The sequence below is a fragment of the Panulirus ornatus genome, chromosome 42 (assembly GCF_036320965.1).
Source record: "Panulirus ornatus isolate Po-2019 chromosome 42, ASM3632096v1, whole genome shotgun sequence".
Lineage (NCBI taxonomy): Eukaryota > Metazoa > Arthropoda > Malacostraca > Decapoda > Palinuridae > Panulirus > Panulirus ornatus.
In genome coordinates, this window is record NC_092265.1 from 16,741,439 (window position 1) to 16,762,397 (window position 20,959).

General features: G+C 41.0%; 2 protein-coding genes across 8 annotated transcripts in view; both read left to right on the forward strand.

Moving 5' to 3' along the window:
* Positions 1-19,298, forward strand: part of LOC139761939 (breast cancer anti-estrogen resistance protein 3 homolog) — a 680,749-nt gene extending 661,451 nt beyond the window's left edge. For all 7 annotated transcript variants that reach the window (XM_071686635.1, XM_071686632.1, XM_071686633.1 and 4 more), the window contains 2 exons: positions 1,823-2,029; positions 13,409-19,298. In XM_071686635.1, the coding sequence (XP_071542736.1) occupies positions 1,823-2,029; positions 13,409-13,720 (519 nt within the window). In that variant the 3' untranslated portion in view covers positions 13,721-19,298. The remainder of the gene's footprint in view (positions 1-1,822; positions 2,030-13,408) is intronic.
* On the forward strand, positions 2,036-6,065 carry LOC139761940 (uncharacterized). Its single transcript, XM_071686640.1, is given in 2 exon segments — positions 2,036-4,940; positions 4,943-6,065. Coding segments are annotated over 2 exon segments (1,245 nt in total). The 5' UTR covers positions 2,036-4,324; the 3' UTR covers positions 5,572-6,065.
* Positions 19,299-20,959: the final 1,661 nt, after the last annotated feature.

The following is a 20,959-nucleotide window of genomic DNA, read 5'->3' on the forward strand; positions in this document are numbered from 1 at the left end:
ACTGGGTCATATTCTTTTACATCTTTGTACTGCCTTCTGACAAACTTTTTAATATATTTGCACATTGTGAAAGGATGACCTGTTTTTACTAATAAAATCCTGTACAAGTGAGAACAGCCACCAAGAAGCTAAGCATGGGAATATGTCAATGTAAACAGAGCCGACTATTAATGCTGGAAGAGCCAGACTTCTAGTGGCCAACTTATTGAATATTGTGTATGGTCTGTTTAGGGTTAACCATACTTTTGATGGATATTGAGTGGTTTTCAGTTTTGAACAAATCAAGACTGATAGTCAGAATAATTGAATACCTGGAAGTTGGATAATCCAACTTTTACTCTCTTTTTTATCCACCCTTAAAGGGCATTCAGGCATTGTACATTCAGATTTTGTGGATGTTTCAACAACAGCAGTCATTGAAAAATTATTGGCAACAATTTTGGAACTCCCAGATTATGGCTGTTGCATGCTGTGTAATATGATCTCTAACACTGATGAACAGCTGTAAACTGGGTTAGTTCCCAGATGTTTTAAAGCCCCATTTATTTTCTTAATTCTGCTAAATTGGCCATATTTTTTTGCCATTTACTCCTTGGCCTATACCGAAGAATCCCATTTTGAAACATTTTCAGCTAATCCTAATAGTGAGCTTTCTATTAATAAACAGTTATAGTTCTTGTTATATAAAAGTTTGATTTCCCTTTAGCTGTAAAATGCCTATTAATAGTTTTAAGTGCAAGTACACCACCGATTTTCCAGCACTCATGGTTCCAAAGCCTTGCCAGATTAACCATTTAGCCGAACCAACCGTGGTCACTAAATAATAATTCATCAGCACGCCTATAACCCACTAATTATACATCTACCATGTGTTTAAAGTATACCATGGACTGCTAGAAATTTAAATTAAGCAAATATTAAATGTATGAATCCTGTGGGGGTCTTCATCTTCTGTTGTTAGTGTTTTGTAGGTGTGCATCGCCAGAATAATGTAGTTTTATCTGCATTATACACATGCTCAGGACTGAAGTGCTTGTCAACTACGAGATTTGCAAATTCATCCAAATACTCGGCAGCTCCTTTGTGGTTTGCAGACCACTTTTCTCCACACACTTTATTCATGGAAATTCCATGACGCATCTTGAAATTTTGAAGCCATCCTTCACTATAGTCCCGCTTATATTGTAATTTAAGTTCTTTATGGAACAACTTAGCCTGGTCCATTATCATGCTACCTGACAAGTCCACTCCATCACTTCGTTGCTGTCAAAACCATTCCATCATCACTCCATCATGTTCAGTACTCTTACCATCTTTCATAGTTTTTCTAATCGTCATTTGCTTCTTGGAATCGCTGTCTGCATAGAATTTCAATATTTTCTCCCTTTGTTTTATATCATAAACAGTTGATGAACCAATACTGTAGATGTCACACAGCTTATGCACCGAAACACCATGGTCCATTTTTTCAACAGTTCTACTTTATCTTGCCTTAGAAGCCATAGCTAGGGTTAAATTTAAGCAAAATAAGCTAAGAATTCCACAGAATTGCGGTATCACCTCCAAGTGCAGTGTAAAGAATGTAAATAAGCACGCCCTACACACAAAGCCACCTGTGGCCGCCCAGTAAACTAGTCTGGATGCCGCGGTAATTTCAAGTTCCCTCATGTAATTTTTTTCAGACTAAAGGAGGTGCCGTACCATCAGCTGTCAGAAATTCGTTGGTGTACCTGTATTATTTATATAATGATCACCCTGGTAATCTATGATTATAATTGAAAAAAGTTTTGAATTTTCAGTAATTAAGTTTTTTGTACCACAGATCCAGAGGCTAACCACAACTTGGCATACGGTACGACAAAAATTTACAGACTCAGCATTCAGCTTTGAATCAAAATTGAGGTCAACACTAAAGGCAATGAATGAATGCACAAACCCTCAGGCCCCCAACACTACCATTCCACATCTCCTTCCATTCATAGTTTTGTGTGAAAGGGACCTTAATGACATCTATTCAATGCACAAACATGTAAGTATACTTTTTTTTATTCTCTAAACTTAATACTGTATACTGTGAATGATTTTAAGATGGAAAGTTTCTGGTATTCATCTAAAGAAAATTGTGAACTAGAATATTTCACAAAATTACACCATCAAAATACTTTGTTGATTCTTGCACTGTCCTTTTTTATAGTTGTTTACCATTTCCCCTTTCATTGAGGCCATTCTTGTAATGGCCTCATTTGTTCACATGTACTTTCTAGCATTCAAATATAATGCACCAAAACCAGCTGTCTTGTCCACAATACTCTTTTCAAAGATTCTTTGTTTCTTTTTTCTTAGCATGCTGTACTTTTTCCATACTCCTTTATTCCTTGCAAATGTTAGCTGATTGGAGAGTCGTCTTTATCTTTGCCACTACACATCACGGAGCTCCTTTTTTTATGACATCTTTTATTAAACTATTACTTCCTCTTCCTTAACAGTCCCCCAGTATTTGAGGCTCAAGTTACCCATGTCTCTCCTCTTTCATTGTAAATTTCACAGAACCTCTCGACACAATGCTCTGGTTCTTGAAATCCATATCCTAATCTACATAACTATAGATATTTTTGAGGTTCTTGTAGTTTCCACAATTATATCACTTTATTTCCCATCTCACCTCTTCTCTTTTAATATCATCTTTTATCACATACTCAAACCAGAGCATTACATGATCACTTCTTCCTACTGGTTTATTGCATATAAAGTTCTCATTAACCATGCTAGACCTGATTGAAGATAAGGTCTAGTAATGATGACATATCAGTCCCAATCTTCCTAGTTTTCAATATTCATGTTAGTAGTATGAATGAAGGTATGGTCTAGTAATGATGACCTATCAGTCTTTCTTATCCTGGTATGCTCTGTGGCATTTTGATATTGGAAATCTCGTATCCACTCAAAAAACTTGTCTCCATTACTCCCTATCACCATGAAAATCCAAATTTCTCCAGCTTGTCTTTTTATAATTGAAATCCTCCATTATCATTACCATACCTAAGAAGTGAGTGTTTCACCATTTCATGTACCATTCTGATTGCTCCTTCATTATTACTTATTTATTTATTAAACTTAATAGCCATCTCCTGCATCAGCGAGGTAGCGCAAGGAAACAGACAAGGAATGGCCCAACCCATCCACGTACACATGTATGTACATAAACGCACATACATGCATATATACATACATATACGTTTCAACATATACATAACATATATTCCATCGCCACCCTGCAACATATGATATAGCATCCCCCTCTCCCCCACCAGTGAGGTGATTATTTGTTCCAGATTGTTGTAATTCTTTAGAGGATTATTTACTAATAACACCACTATGCTCTTTTTCCATACATTTAGTTACTATTCCTGTTATGTATTGCCTGATTGAGCCATTTGTGTGTGTGTGTGTGTGTGTGTGTGTGTGTGTGTGTGTGTGTGTGTGTGTGTGCATACATGCACACATCCTTTGCATATGATGAAAATCTTTACAAGAACATTTCATATATGCTCAGCAAAGAGTTTTGGATGAACAGCTTCATTAGTGATTTTGAACTTTAAGCAGATAAACAAGTACAAGAGATGACTGAGAAGTGTTGATAGTTTCTTTTTTATGATGGAGGTACCTTGAATGGCAGTCATTATATTATAATGAAATTCTAGCTCTCCTCATGACCCATACAATCACTGTTGTAGGTGGATATCTCATGACCTTTCATGTCATGCACACTGTGACTTTATGGAAAATGGGTATCTTTTGGATATCCTAAGTGATATGCGATAAGCATAAGCACTTACCATCATACTTATCTGCTGTTGAAGAGAGTGAAGAAGAATAAAGGGTGAAATGTAAAGAGATAAGTAACTTGGAGAGTAATTTTAGCAGGGTTAAGAAGGATTGCCAACATGGGAACCTATCACCCTCACACTCTGCCTTTATGTAGTAACATGGAGTAGAAGATTATGTAACAAATGTGCTTAATTTTACGTCAGCAAATCACACCTCTGCTAGAAGTCGCGTTCCTGTGAGATACGCTTTGCCGCCAGTTGCTGTGCTTCCTTCGCGCCGTCCAGACGTTTTTCTGCAGCTGTGAGCTTGGCAGCCTTCTTCCCGTGATCCCTCTGGAGCGGAAAGGCTTTGCTACAGCCTGTGACCCAGTTTGGGGCTGGCTGCAACACCACCCGTGATCTGTTAAGGAGCGGGGAGAGAAGTGCGTTATTGGTGCACTTGTGGAGTTGACGACTCTCACACTGACCTGCACCACCGCCTTGCTATTGCCGCTGCCATGTCGGATGTCCCGGGCATACGGAGGTCGAGTAAGGAGGGCGATTCTGAACATGCCAGGCATGTGAGGAAAGGCTCCTCGCATAGGACTAGCTCCAGGAGCAGCCCTTCTCAGCGGGAGGCTCTTCAGGGCGGTAACAATAGGCCCCATGGTCACGTCACTGGTGATGGCGGTGACTCTGCTTCCCAGCACACACGTTCCTTGCCTTCTACCTCACGGGATGAGGCATCTGCGCCGCCCTGGAACATGGTGATGGACGCTTTGGCTGCTTTATGTTGTGATGTGGAGAAATTGAAGGAGGAAAGGAACTTAGGCCCCAGTCGGGGGGCTGATGATGTCGTGGCGGCCGCCGATGTAAACATTGGCCTTTCTAGCCAGGTGGTGCCTCCCTCGCGCTCACCCACGGGTTTTTTGGGCTTTCCTCCAGCTGAGCATTACCTTTCCAGTGATGATTGTGTCTCTCAGAATGACAGGCGGCCTGACAGTGTTCTCCTGCGGTGCGCCAGGGCTTATGGTCCTGTGGATGAGGTGTCTGATGGCATTGACCAACATGTTGCCGATGTGGTTAACCATGTATTTGCTCACGGCTTGCGAGAGGAGGAGTATAAGGAGATTTTGAGGATGCTGCAGCCAAGAGGCCAGATAACTGTCATGCCTTAGCGCCCGTGGATTGCAACTTGCAAGTTTTAGATGCACTGAAGCCTGATGCCAAGAAGGCAGACTTCCGTTTGAAGGATGTTGGGAAAGACATTATTACGGCTGCCACAATTTTGACTAAGTCACTCATAGTGCTTGCCAAGATCGCCCAGACTAGCCAACCAGATGTTGCCCAGGAAGTGGTCATACTTAATGGTGCCCTGGCACTCCTGGGTCATGCTAATCACGAGAATAATCTGGCTCGCCGGTTCATCAAGCACGAAATTAACCACAAGTATGCTCACCTCTGTTCAGACAAGGTGCTCATGACTCGTCTTCTGTTTGGGGATGATGTCTCACTCTTAGCCAAGCACATTGAGGAGTCTGAAAAGTTAAGGAGTAAGATTGCTCCAAGGAAACCGCTCTCTACCTCGAAGTTTGGTACTGGCAAATTTAGGGGCTCTTCTGGGAGACTGCCATACAGGGGTTTAATGGCCAGGTTTCATCCATATGGCCAACGCATGCATGGTCCCCGGATTGAGCACTGGCAATCCTTCTCATGCCAGGGTCCTGAGACAAAAAACTCCCGAGGCCGGGGTCACAATCCCTAGCAGTAACAGAGGTGAGTCATCCTTTACAAGCTGGCAGACTTCACTATTTTGTACATGAGTGGCATGCTATTACTAGTGATCCAAATATTTTAGATATTGTTCAGCATTGCCACTTAGATATTGATGTTGCTAACATTGGTCCTTTATTTGCTGAAGAAGTTGAGTATGTGTTTAATGTCGAGGAAAAGGAAATTGTTTGCCAGGAAATTGTACAGCTTTTGAGTCTGGGGGTTATCAAGGAGACCCAGAGACAGGAGGGGCAGATTCTTTCCCCTATTTTCTTAAGACGGAAGAAGGATGGTGGGTTTAGGATGATCCTTAACCTGGAAAATGATTTGGTAAACAGAGAAGAGGTAGTGAAAGCTTTGCGGAAGATGAAAGCCGGCAAGGCAGCAGGTTTGGATGGTATTGCAGTGGAATTTATTAAAAAAGGGGGTGACTGTATTGTTGACTGGTTGGTAAGGTTATTTAATGTATGTATGACTCATGGTGAGGTGCCTGAGGATTGGCGGAATGCGTGCATAGTGCCATTGTACAAAGGCAAAGGGGATAAGAGTGAGTGCTCAAATTACAGAGGTATAAGTTTGTTGAGTATTCCTGGTAAATTATATGGGAGGGTATTGATTGAGAGGGTGAAGGCATGTACAGAGCATCAGATTGGGGAAGAGCAGTGTGGTTTCAGAAGTGGTAGAGGATGTGTGGATCAGGTGTTTGCTTTGAAGAATGTATGTGAGAAATACTTAGAAAAGCAAATGGATTTGTATGTAGCATTTATGGATCTGGAGAAGGCATATGATAGAGTTGATAGAGATGCTCTGTGGAAGGTATTAAGAATATATGGTGTGGGAGGAAAGTTGTTAGAAGCAGTGAAAAGTTTTTATCGAGGATGTAAGGCATGTGTACGTGTAGGAAGAGAGGAAAGTGATTGGTTCTCAGTGAATGTAGGTTTGCGGCAGGGGTGTGTGATGTCTCCATGGTTGTTTAATTTGTTTATGGATGGGGTTGTTAGGGAGGTAAATGCAAAAGTTTTGGAAAGAGGGGCAAGTATGAAGTCTGTTGTGGATGAGAGAGCTTGGGAAAAGAAGTCAGTTGTTGTTCGCTGATGATACAGCGCTGGTGGCTGATTCATGTGAGAAACTGCAGAAGCTGGTGACTGAGTTTGGTAAAGTGTGTGGAAGAAGAAAGTTAAGAGTAAATGTGAATAAGAGCAAGGTTATTAGGTACAGTAGGGTTGAGGGTCAAGTCAATTGGGAGGTGAGTTTGAATGGAGAAAAACTGGAGGAAGTGAAGTGTTTTAGATATCTGGGAGTGGATCTGGCAGCGGATGGAACCATGGAAGCGGAAGTGGATCATAGGGTGGGGGAGGGGGCGAAAATTCTGGGGGCCTTGAAGAATGTGTGGAAGTCGAGAACATTATCTCGGAAAGCAAAAATGGGTATGTTTGAAGGAATAGTGGTTCCAACAATGTTGTATGGTTGCGAGGCGTGGGCTATGGATAGAGTTGTGCGCAGGAGGATGGATGTGCTGGAAATGAGATGTTTGAGGACAATGTGTGGTGTGAGGTGGTTTGATCGAGTGAGTAACGTAAGGGTAAGAGAGATGTGTGGAAATAAAAAGAGCGTGGTTGAGAGAGCAGAAGAGGGTGTTTTGAAGTGGTTTGGGCTCATGGAGAGGATGAGTGAGGAAAGATTGACCAAGAGGATATATGTGTCGGAGGTGGAGGGAACGAGGAGAAGAGGGAGACCAAATTGGAGGTGGAAAGATGGAGTGAAAAAGATTTTGTGTGATCGGGGCCTGAACATGCAGGAGGGTGAAAGGAGGGCAAGGAATAGAGTGAATTGGAGCGATGTGGTATACCGGGGTTGACGTGCTGTCAGTGGATTGAATCAAGGCATGTGAAGCATCTGGGGTAAACCATGGAAAGCTGTGTAGGTATGTATATTTGCGTGTGTGGACGTATGTATATACATGTGTATTGGGGGGGTTGGGCCATTTCTTTCATCTGTTTCCTTGCGCTACCTCGCAAATGCGGGAGACAGCAACAAAGTATAATAATATAAAATAAATAAGAGTACAAACACTTCAAGATGGAAAATTTTGAGCAGGCGGTTCGTCTTGTTAACAGTGGTGTCTTCATGGCCTCTGTCGATTTGCGGCACGCCTATTATTCTATTAAGATAGCTGAGGAGCAACAACGCTTTCTGTGTTTCAAGTGGCAAGGAAAAATTTATCAATTCACGTGTCTCCCTAATGGGGTTGCAGATGGTCCCCGTCTGTTCACTAAATTAATGAAACCTGTTTTTGCTGTACTTAGAGAGAAGGGACATATCATCACGAGTTTCATTGATGATACTCTTATTTGTCGCTGCACTTTTGATGGATGTTGTGAGAGTGTGCGTGCCACTGTTGACTTGCTCAAGAAGTTAGGTTTCTGTATTAACGAAAGCAAATCTGTCTTGGTCCCCACTAAGCGCTTGGAGTATTTGGGGAACATTATAGATTCTGAGACTATGACAGTAACATTACCTGATCGTAGGATACACAAGATACTACAATGCTGTGAGGAATTGTTACATAGTGACAGAGCCAAAATTCGGAATGTGGCCAGAGTTGTTGGGCTATTAGTTGCAGCCGTTCCAGCAGCAGAGATGGGGAAACTGCATTACAGGCGGTTAGAATGTGCTAAGATTGCTGCGTTAAGAGTCGCAAAAGGTAACTTTGACAAGTGGATGGTGGTCACTCGTGAGATGAGATTGGACTTGCTTTGGTGGGTATCTCACATTGCATTGCAAAACAGACAGACTTTTCGGAAGGGTACAGAATTGGATCTGGATACTGATGCATCAAATTTAGGTTGGGGTGGCCACCTCAATCAACAGAAAAGTTAATGGGAGATGGTCATTATCAGAATCTGCCTTGCACATTAATGCAAAGGAACTCAAAGCCTGGTAGTGTGCTCATTTGCATCTCTTCTCAAAGGATGACATGTTCGGGTGTTTTGTGATAACACGACGGCGATGACGTATGTCAATGAAATGGGCGGCACACGGTCCTCACTGTGTAATGACATTTGCCGTGACCCTTGGGAGTTGTGTGCGGTGAATGATATCTGGCTTACCTGCTCTCATGTACCGGGTAAAGTCAATCTCATGGCAGACGTTGCATCTCAGACATTCAGTGACAGGCATGAGTGGAAATTGAATGAAGAGCTCTTTAGGGCCCTCTCTGAAGTATTTGGGGTTCCGAGCATTGATCTCTTTGCTTCTAGACTGAATGCTCAAATGACTGGTTTCTGCTCCTGGAAACCTGACCCAGATGCAAAACATTTTGATGCCTTTTCTATCTGCTGGTATCAGTTTGAACTACTCTACCTTTTCCCACCCTTTGTGCTGATTGCCAGGTGCCTACAGAAAATTCGAGCAGAGTCAGCGAAGGGGTGGATGGTATTGCCTCTCTGACCGTCCCAGCCCTGGATGGGGACTCTACTCACTTTGCTGGTCAAGGAGCCACGGCTGATTCCGAGGGGGGCACACGTCTTGCGTCACCCATCGACGGATGATGAACACCCCATTCTCCGACACACCTGACTGATGGCTTGCCTCTTATCCGGCAACGTCTGCAAGACGGGCATTTCTCAGGCAGGTACGGACATCATCCTTGCCTCCTGGAGACCTGCAACTGCGAGGCAGTACCAGCCACATATTAACAGGTGGTTACAGTTTTGTGGTAGCCGGAACATCGATCCCTTTGCTCCCACTGTAACTAATATTGTGAATTTTCTGTCTATCACTTTCCACAGAGGTGTTAGTTACACTTCAATCAACACTGCCAGGGGTGCACTCTCCTCCCTGGGGATTACTGTGGATTGTTGCAGTGCAGGCAGCTATCCTCTTGTCATCAGGTTCTTAAAGGGAGTTTTTAACTTGCGGCCGTCTGTCCCTAGGTATACAAGAACATGGGATGTTCAGCAGGTGCTACAGCATCTGCGTGCCATGGATCCTTTGTCCTCCCTCTCTGAACACTGAAGCTTGTGATGTTGATGGCACTTACGCAGGCTGCCAGAATACGAACTTTGCATTGTTTGTTGCTGAAGAATATTAGTTTTGGGCAGGCTTCTGTTTGTGTTTGGTTAGGGGAAACTATTAAACAGTGCAGGCCAAAGTTCAATGTGCAGTTTGTGACCTTTAAAGCATATTCTACTGACATTAGATTGTGTGTGTGTGAAACTCTGAAAATGTATATTGCTAGGACAGAGGAGTTCAGAATTTCTGCACATCAGGAGAATGGGAAGTTACTCCTAAGTTTTATCAAGCCCCACAAGCATTTAACGAGGGACACTGTTGCAAGGTGGATTCGAACACTGCTTTCTCTGTCAGGCATAGACTCCAGCCAGTATTCAGCGGGCAGTGTTCGGCCTGCAGCTGCATCAAAAGCCGAAGCCATGGCTCTACCGATTTGACATCATGGCAAGGGCTGGGTGGTCCAGGGCTGCCACTTTTGCCAAGTTTTATGACAAGGAGATTGTCCGGAGTTACAATCCTTTCCAAGATGCTGTCCTTCAATAGTCTGTTCATTTTGTTTGCATAGGAGATGTTGTCTCTTGTCACCTGGTCCATGGCTGTGTAAATTTCTTACTATATTGCAGTTGGTTACTGCTTGTATCATTTCTCCTCTCTACATGTCTACAGTAAGACACCCACATGGCTTCAAAACCTCATGGGAAAGCGACCTCTAGCAGAGGTGTGATTTGCTGACGTAAAATTAATGAAGTACATGAGACTTACCGTAGGTCAGTTGAAATGTGCTTCGAAATGTGACCTCTGCTAGAAGGGAGCTTTCACATGCCCACCTCTCCCACCCTACGCTCTGTAGCGTCTTGTGGCTTACATATTTCTAGCAGTGCGAAATGTACAGTTACTTTCATGTGGTTGGTCATACTCTTTAAAGTCTGGTGGCGAGAAGCGGCAAAGCGTATCTCATGTGAAAGCTCCCTTCTAGCAGAGGTGATTTGCTTCATAAAATTTGAAGCACATTTCAACTGACCTACGGTAAGTCTCATGTACTTCATTAATTTTCATTGATGTATTCCTGGGGTGATAAAGGACTTTGGTGACAAATGATGGTGAAGATCTAGAGTATTTCCAGGCATGTTTTGACAGTAACATATCATTTATAGTGTGAATTGTATCATTTTGTGTGCATATTTCTACCAATTTTCGTTTTATTCATCAAGAATGCTGTGCCTGTCTAAGGCATAAGATCAGAATGTGATGCAAATTAACAGAACATACATGGTCTACCCTGTTATCCTGAGGTAAAGAAGAATTGCACTAAACATGCTGGCGACACACCTTCCTCACACACATATTTAGCTTATGCAGTGTAATATTTTTATATATATTCAATATGCAATTGAGTGGGAGAAGTATAAAAGAAAGAGACAGGAGGTCAAGAGAAAGGTGCAAGAGGTGAAAAAAAGGGCAAATGAGAGTTGGGGTGAGAGACTATCAGTAAATTTTAGGGAGAATAAAAAGATGTTCTGGAAGGAGGTAAATAGGGTGCGTAAGACAAGGGAGCAAATGGGAACTTCAGTGAAGGGCGTAAATGGGGAGGTGATAACAAGTAGCGGTGATGTGAGAAGGAGATGGAATGAGTATTTTGAAGGTTTGTTGAATGTGTCTGATGACAGAGTGGCAGATATAGGGTGTTTTGGTCGAGGTGGTGTGCAAAGTGAGAGGGTTAGGGAAAATGATTTGGTAAACAGAGAAGAGGTAGTAAAAGCTTTGCGGAAGATGTAAGCCGGCAAGGCAGCAGGTTTGGATGGTATTGCAGTGGAATTTATTAAGAAAGGGGGTGACTGTATTGTTGACTGGTTGGTAAGGTTATTTAATGTATGTATGACTCATGGTGAGGTGCCTGAGGATTGGCGGAATGCGTGCATAGTGCCATTGTACAAAGGCAAAGGGGATAAGAGTGAGTGCTCAAATTACAGAGGTATAAGTTTGTTGAGTATTCCTGGTAAATTATATGGGAGGGTATTGATTGAGAGGGTGAAGGCATGTACAGAGCATCAGATTGGGGAAGAGCAGTGCGGTTTCAGAAGTGGTAGAGGATGTGTGGATCAGGTGTTTGCTTTGAAGAATGTATGTGAGAAATACTTAGAAAAGCAAATGGATTTGTATGTAGCATTTATGGATCTGGAGAAGGCATATGATAGAGTTGATAGAGATGCTCTGTGGAAGGTATTAAGAATATATGGTGTGGGAGGCAAGTTGTTAGAAGCAGTGAAAAGTTTTTATCGAGGATGTAAGGCATGTGTACGTGTAGGAAGAGAGGAAAGTGATTGGTTCTCAGTGAATGTAGGTTTGCGGCAGGGGTGTGTGATGTCTCCATGGTTGTTTAATTTGTTTATGGATGGGGTTGTAAGGGAGGTAAATGCAAGAGTCCTGGAAAGAGGGGCAAGTATGAAGTCTGTTGGGGATGAGAGAGCTTGGGAAGTGAGTCAATTGTTGTTCGCTGATGATACAGCGCTGGTGGCTGATTCATGTGAGAAACTGCAGAAGCTGGTGACTGAGTTTGGTAAAGTGTGTGGAAGAAGAAAGTTGAGAGTAAATGTGAATAAGAGCAAGGTTATTAGGTACAGTAGGGGTGAGGGTCAAGTCAATTGGGAGGTGAGTTTGAATGGAGAAAAACTGGAGGAAGTGAAGTGTTTTAGATATCTGGGAGTGGATCTGTCAGCGGATGGAACCATGGAAGCGGAAGTGGATCATAGGGTGGGGGAGGGGGCGAAAATTTTGGGAGCCTTGAAAAATGTGTGGAAGTCGAGAACATTATCTCGGAAAGCAAAAATGGGTATGTTTGAGGGAATAGTGGTTCCAACAATGCTGTATGGTTGCAAGGCGTGGGCTATGGATAGAGATGTGCGCAGGAGGATGGATGTGCTGGAAATGAGATGTTTGAGGACAATGTGTGGTGTGAGGTGGTTTGATCGAGTAAGTAACGTAAGGGTAAGAGAGATGTGTGGAAATAAAAAGAGCGTGGTTGAGAGAGCAGAAGAGGGTGTTTTGAAATGGTTTGGGCACATGGAGAGAATGAGTGAGGAGAGATTGACCAAGAGGATATATGTGTCGGAGGTGGAGGGAACGAGGAGAAGAGGGAGACCAAATTGGAGGTGGAAAGATGGAGTGAAAAAGATTTTGTGTGATCGGGGCCTGAACATGCAGGAGGGTGAAAGGAGGGCAAGAAATAGAGTGAATTGGAGTCATGTGGTATACAGGGGTTGACGTGCTGTCAGTGGATTGAAGCAAGGCATGTGAAGCGTCTGGGGTAAACCATGGAAAGCTGTGTAGGTATGTATATTTGCGTGTGTGGACGTGTGTATGTACATGTGTATGGGGGGGGGGGTTGGGCCATTTCTTTCGTCTGTTTCCTTGCGCTACCTCGCAAACGCGGGAGACAGCGACAAAGTATAAAAAAAAAAAAAAAAAAAAAAAAAAAAAATATTCATGTTATTCACCAGCAACACTGTGTCTGTGAATGAAATGAGTAGTATTATAATAAGTTCAAGATAAAGAAATAAATAAAACCAGCATATCCCCCTTTACCCAATCAAGCCATTACACGGTTGTTATGCTTTTTGTGTAATTTCTTTTACATTACATACCAATCCACCAGTTCATAAAGTTTTTTCCTTGCATATACAGTGATGAAATTTCTTAACCAGTCCAGCCAATTAGCAGTTAAATTATGGTGGTTTGTGGTTTTATTAATTTGATTGATTGAATTAAGTTTTAAAAGTAAGGACCATATTTCATTCAAATGACTTTTCTCTTTTTAGGGTTCATCAATACTTCAGTGGGAGAGTACAGCATCAGACTATGGGATGCAGATGTTGTTTTCACACTTACAAGAGGCCAGAGCTATCACACAGAACTTGACATTGTATCGCCGCAATGCAGAGCACATCTTGCCTGATTCTAATACTTTCGATGATCTTACTCTTGACATGTTTCGTACCGAGTTCCACCTAAAATTCCTGTGGGGAAGTAAAGGTGCTGTTGCTGATAGTGAAGAACGACATGCCAAGTTCCAGCAAGTTCTTAGCACCCTCTCAGAAAGGTGTGAACCACCACCTCCTATATCTTTGTGAAATTCTTTTGCTCAATAATGTACATTCTTATTTTCAGAATAGGAATGCTAAATTTTAAGAAGCAGCATGTTCTGAATGAGAATATATCATGTAAATTAAAAGGAAAGATGTTAACAAATAATGACAAACAGTAACTGTATCTGGTTTTCCCTTTATGAGATTTACATTCTACTGAGATTTTTTTTTTTTTTACAAATGTATATAATTCAATCATACAGCTCCTACAGCTTCAAGGCTGCATTCTTATCAGAAGACAGGAAATACTAAACTCTTTTGGAGTGAATGTTCCTTAATGAAACTGAACTTTTCATTTGAGGTGTAACCACACACAGGCAGAGTCCTTTAATATCTAAGTGAGGATATTCCCTCTAAGGCTCGGTCCTCTGTTCTTAATGCAACCTCGCTAATGTGGGAAATAGCGAATATATATGAAATATATATATATATATATATATATATATATATATATATATATATATATATATATATATATATATATATATATATATTATTTTATTTATTTATTATACTTTGTCACTGTCTCCTGCGTTAGCGAGGTAGCGCAAGGAAACAGACGAAAGAATGGCCCAACCCACCCACATACACATATATATTCATTCTCTCTCTCTCTCTCTCTCTCTACATATATATATATATATATATATATATATATATATCTTTCTTTTTCTTTCATACTATTCGCCATTTCCCGCGTCAGCCAGGTAGCGTTAAGAACAGAGGACTGGGCCTCTGAGGAAACATCCTCATCCAGCCCCCTTCTCTGTTCCTTCCTTTGGAAAAAAAAAAAAAAAAAAAAAGAGAGAGAGGGGAGGATTTCTAGCCCCCCGCTCCCTTCCCTTTTAGTCGCCTTCTACGACACACAGGGAATACATGGGAAGTATTCTTTCTCCCCTATCCCCAGGGATAATATATATATATATATATATATATATATATATATATATATATATATATATATATTTGTGCCATTTCCTGCGTTAGTGAGGTAGTGCCAAGAACAGATGAATATATGGCTTCATTCGCTCACAACCACACTCTAGCTGTCATGTATAATGGACTGAACCCAGAGTCCCCTATCTACAAACAGACATCACACACCTTTCCATGGTTTCCCCTGCCTGCTTCACATGCCAGGTTCAGCCCATTGATGGCACACCATCCCATGTATACCAAAATGCTCCAGTTCACGTTATCACTTGCATGATTCACACCCACCTACATGTTTAGGCTCTAAACTTTCAAAGCCTCTTTCACTCCATCCTTCAACCTTTTTATTGGTTTCCCTCTTTTTCTTGTTCCCTATACTTCTGATATGTATAATGTCTGTCATCTTGTCCCCACTTATCCTCAAAATATTTCCAAGCCATTTAGTCATCCTCTTCAGCTCTCTCATACATACTCCTTTGACTACCACACTTTTCTCTTACCTTATCTTTTCTTATTCTATCAATTTCTTTTAACATTTATATTTTATTATGCTTGTTTTCTTCCTGGCATTACCTTGCTGCTGTGGGAAATGGCAGACTATTAACAGCCTATCCACTCAAATACAAGCATACTCAAATACATGTATACTATACGTTAGCATATACACTATACGTTAGCAAGGTAGTGCAAGGAAACTGACGAAAGAATGGCCCAACCCATCCACATACACATGTATATACATAAAGGCCCACACACGCACATATACATACCTATACATTTCAATGTTTACATACAGAGACATATACATTTACACACATGCACATATTCATACTTGCTGCCTACATCCATTCCCATCGCCACCCCGCCACACATGAAACAGCACCCCCCTCCCCCCCTTGCGCGTGCAAGGTAGTGCTAGGAAAAGACAAGAAAGGCCACATTCGCTCACACTCAGTCTCTAGCTGTCATGAGTAATGCACCGAAACCACAGCTCCCTTTCCACATCCAGGCCCCACAAAACTTTCCATGGTGTACCCCAGATGCTTCATATGCCCTGGTTCAATCCAATGACAGCACATCGACCCTGGTATACCACATCGTTCCAATTCGTTTCTCTCACCCTCCTGTATGTTCAGGCCATGATCACTCAAAATCTTTTTCACTTCAACCTTCCAGAAGTTGGTGACTGAGTTTGTTAAAGGGTGTGAAAGAAGAAAGCTGAAATAAATGTGAATAAGAGCAAGGTTATTAGATTTAGTAGGGTTGAGGGACAAGTAAATTGGGAGATAAGTTTGAGTGGAGAAAAACATCCAGGCCCCACAAAACTTTCCATGGTGTACCCCAGATGCTTCATATGCCCTGGTTCAATCCAATGACAGCACATCGACCCTGGTATACCACATCGTTCCAATTCGTTTCTCTCACCCTCCTGTATGTTCAGGCCATGATCACTCAAAATCTTTTTCACTTCAACCTTCCAGAAGTTGGTGACTGAGTTTGTTAAAGGGTGGGAAAGAAGAAAGCTGAAATAAATGTGAATAAGAGCAAGGTTATTAGATTTAGTAGGGTTGAGGGACAAGTAAATTGGGAGATAAGTTTGAGTGGAGAAAAACTGGAGGAAGTGAAGTGTTTTAGGTATCTGGAAGTGGATTTAGCAGTGAATGGAACCATGCAAGCGGAAGTGAGTCACAGGGTGGGGGAGGGGGCGAAGGTTCTGGGAGCGTTGAAGAATGTGTGGAACATGAGAACGTTATCTTGGAGAGCAAAAATGGGTATGTTTGAAGGAATAGTGGTTCCATCAATGTTATACAGTTGCGAGGCATGGGCTCTATAGACAGGGTTGTGTGGAGGAGGGTGGATATATATATATATATATATATATATATATATATATATATATATATATATATATATATATATATATATACATATATATATATATATATACATATATCCCGGGGGATAGGGGAGAAAGAATACTTCCCACGTATTCCCTGCGTGTCGTAGAAGGCGACTAAAAGGGGAGGGAGCGGGGGGCTGGATATCCTCCCCTCTCGTTTTTTTTTAATTTTCTAAAAGAAGGTACAGAGAACGAGGCCAGGTGAGGATATTCCCTCAGAGGCCCAGTCCTCTCTTCTTAACACTACCTTGCTAACGCGGGAAATGGCGAATAGTATGAAAGAAAGAAAATATATATATATATATATATATATATATATATATATATATATATATATATATATATATATGTGTGTGTGTGTGTGTGTGCTTGTATGGGCATTTATGTATATATATATAGGTGTGTATATGAGTGGATGGGCCGTTCTTTGTCCATTTCCTGGTGCTACCTCGCTGATGCGGGAAGCAGCGATTAAGTATAATAAATGAATAAATAAAATATATGTATGATACCAGACTTTGCTTGCAAGAGGTTACACCAGAAAAAAAGGTCATCTTTGATGAGTATGAATCATTGGGAGTGCAATCTTGTCAATAAAAAACTCGCTCCAAGGAAGTCAACCTTTCCCTGCTATAGGAAGTAGTGCAACCTTGGACTGCAGGAACTTTTAGAAAGGTCCTGGAGTAAGTATAAATGAAAAATTATATATATATATATATATATATATATATATATATATATATATATATATATATATATATATATATATGTGTGTGTGTGTGTGTGTTTTACTGGACTCCACCTGCAAGGAGTTACACCACGAGTGAAAAGTCACATCTACTAAGGCTGTATCACTAAGAGATCACTAAGAGTACAGTCTCCTCAAAGAAGGTGTCCTGCAAAGGAGTTCACACATTTCCCTGCTACTGGTACTTGCACCACCTTGGGCTGTAGGAGTCTTTAGATAGACGTCCTTGGAAACACCTGGACTCTCTTAGAAATTACTCCTGGGGGAGATGTAAATAAATTTATATATATCTTACCTTACCTTCCTGCCCCAGGAGTCCCCTCTATCCTTATGAGGCTCCTACAGCCTCAGGAAACTGGTCATCTTCACTGGTTGTGACCACAAGTCATAATGTGTTGTGATGTGTGAGCACCTGTGTGCAGGGCATTTGAGTAGTAAATACTCGGTGCCTTCTCTATGGTAATTGCATTGTAGGCATGAAGGGTCTTGGTTATGTTGAAATGGTGTTTGTAGTGTTGTAGTTATGGTTTATGTCCAGAGTGTAAATGGGAGAATGTCAACTTTGGCTAGGTGTATCATTGCCAGTACAACACTGTCATCATTTTGTCGTTGCTCTCAGTAGTGCAGCCTTGAGCTACAAGAGTGATTGGAAAAGGTCTTAGGGCAATTATAGATAAATGAATTATCATTATAGTTATATTATTATTATACAACCCCTGAACCCCTTTCGCAAAGGGATCCTGGGCCTCAGGACTCCCCATCCAGAGGCTCCTGCAGCTCCAGTGCTGTGCTACACTCTGCGACAGGGACAGAAAGGACTCTTTTGAAGTGAGTACTTTGACCTGACTGTACTCTCTTTCATCAAAAGACAGTGGTACAGTCTTGCCTAATGCGACTCTTCACTCTCGGTTAAACCTAAAGCAGGTGGAGTCCAGCAATATATTTCATTGAAAAATATTACCACAGGACATTGAGATTAAAGGTAAATACAGATTGAGGACAATCTTATCTTTGAGTTCCTTAATTTCATGTGTTGGAGTTCATTTACTGCAAACAATATCTTGGGAGTATTAAAGAAAAAAAAAGGCTGGCATTAACAGTGAATTTTTGTATATTAGTTATGTCTGAAAATTTTTTTCCATATAAAGGAGCTTACAAAATTTCATTCTTGGATGTCAGGGATAAATACTTTGTTAAAGATCAGTGAATACTCACATTATACATATATATATGACTTGGTTCCTTTTTCTTTGAGTAGGCACTGTGATTACTTATAATTATTGTTCAGAAATTTGGGTGTGTATGTGACTGATAACTTTTTTTTTTCATACAAGTAAACATCAGACAGTTCTAGAGTATCATGTTAAAAGGTTATTTTATTCAATGAGATTTTAAAGAATGCAATGGTTTTATCATTTTCTTTTGAATTAATGCATAACAGAAAGGTGCTTATTTACCTGGTCAGTGACATAATCATATTTTATAGTGTTTTATCCTTGCAAAGGATTAATATTTAGGGCAAGCTACAGTTAACCACACAGGAATAAAAGACCATATGCTAAACATTGACTCCTGTACCTTTCCCTTGCTTGCTAGTTAAAGATATAGAAATACATGTGCTATGCAAGAGGTCAGCAGTCACATAAGGCTTTATTAATAATTAAATCCCTCCATCCTAATCCATTTAAAGGAAATTTGAGAAAGATACAATCTCCTTTTCTTGAATAGGTGTTGATTTTAAGAGATTGTGAACTTTGAATCTGATTACTGATGTCTTGGAGATTTTCCTGTACTTGTGCAGCTTTTGTCCAACTCTGTAAGTTCAGCTGTTCTTTAAGCTTAGCAGTGTTCTTCACTGTACTTCAGAATCATACGCTGATTAGTTCTAGTCACGTGACAAGCCGGTATGGTTTACTAATTGTCATACTGAATGTACATAGAGTTTTGACTTTGTACTTATTGTAAATAAATAATGAAAATACTGTTTATTATTATTTATCATAAATTACAATGTAATGGTAGAAAAATACTATTTAAACCAAAGTAAACCAATAATTTGTTAATTTGTAGAATTAGCATGGAAAGACATTCTGTCTTTTCCCACCTTTCATGGGATGGATCAAATAGAAGTAGCCCTTCAGATCACTATGCACATCCCCAACCCATATTGTTATTTTTCTAAGTTGCTGTTTTACACAAAATGTGCAGTTCTAAAAAAGAATGAGAATGAGCAGTTCTACAATAAAATATGCACATTTAAAAGATATTTTTCAAGATTATCAAGAAAGAGTTAATACCAATAATTTTTCAGCACGTTGATTCAACTGCTGTCAACACGCCATTTGCACCTCTTTCAGTAGGTTCATCTGCACAAAGGAAACATAATTCTTCAGCAGTGTTTCTTATTACCATAGCCATTACACATATTTTATCATTATTTGGTCAAGACTAGGGGCCTGAGAGGGGGTGCAAAGGGTTCATCATACACAGGCCTGGGTATTCAAAAGGGGGCCAGGGAATTTCCTGAAATCTCAGAAAATGCAGAAAATCAACAGATCATTCCATTCCACCCCTCTCTCATCTTCCATACCCTATTTGGCCTTACAGATCATGGCATAAAACTGTAGTGGATAAAAACAGAATGACTAATGGAGAAAGGAAGAGGACCTGAAAGGAACTTTGTACCCCTTGATAAAATTCCTTTCAGGAGCCCTGGTCAAGACTGCTATCGCAATGTGGAATTAATGCCAATGCCCCTTCAGTAAGCTTTTCTACAATACAGGTTCCGTCACTTTCCATATTTTCCCAATGTCTATTTGGAGATATATACAGATTACCAGTGTTAGATGATTTCACAGAACTCATAAATTTTTATGCCACGCCCAAAATTCTACCTGAAAGTGAGTTACCAACAGCATTAGTTTCTTTGCATTACGGTAATCTTCAATCATTAACTCACCTATTTTACTGGCCAATGCTTCATTTGCTTTAAGTTACTGCATTTCCCAGTAAACTGGAAAGCAAGACCTCTGCTGGTGTCAGTGACAATAACAATAGTTCCTTCACAGCTTCCTTGTGAGTGATCTGCTCCTTATGCTTTGATACAGTTTTCTATTACTATTATTATACTTAACCACTGTTTCCCGCATCAGCAAGGTAGTGCAAGGTAATAGACGAAGAATGGCCCAACCACTCTTATATATATATATATATATTTTTTATTTTATTATACTTTGTCGCTGTCTCCCGCGTTTGCGAGGTAGCGCAAGGAAACAGACGAAAGAAATGGCCCAACCCCCCCCCCCCATACACATGTATATACATACGTCCACACACGCAAATATACATACCTACACAGTTTTCCATGGTTTACCCCAGACGCTTCACATGCCCTGCTTCAATCCACTGACAGCACGTCAACCCCGGTATACCACATCGCTCCAATTCACTCTATTCCTTGCCCTCCTTTCACCCTCCTGCATGTTCAGGCCCCGATCACACAAAATCTTTTTCACTCCATCTTTCCACCTCCAATTTGGTCTCCCTCTTCTCCTTGTTCCCTCCACCTCCGACACATATATCCTCTTGGTCAATCTTTCCTCACTCATCCTCTCCATGTGCCCAAACCACTTCAAAACACCCT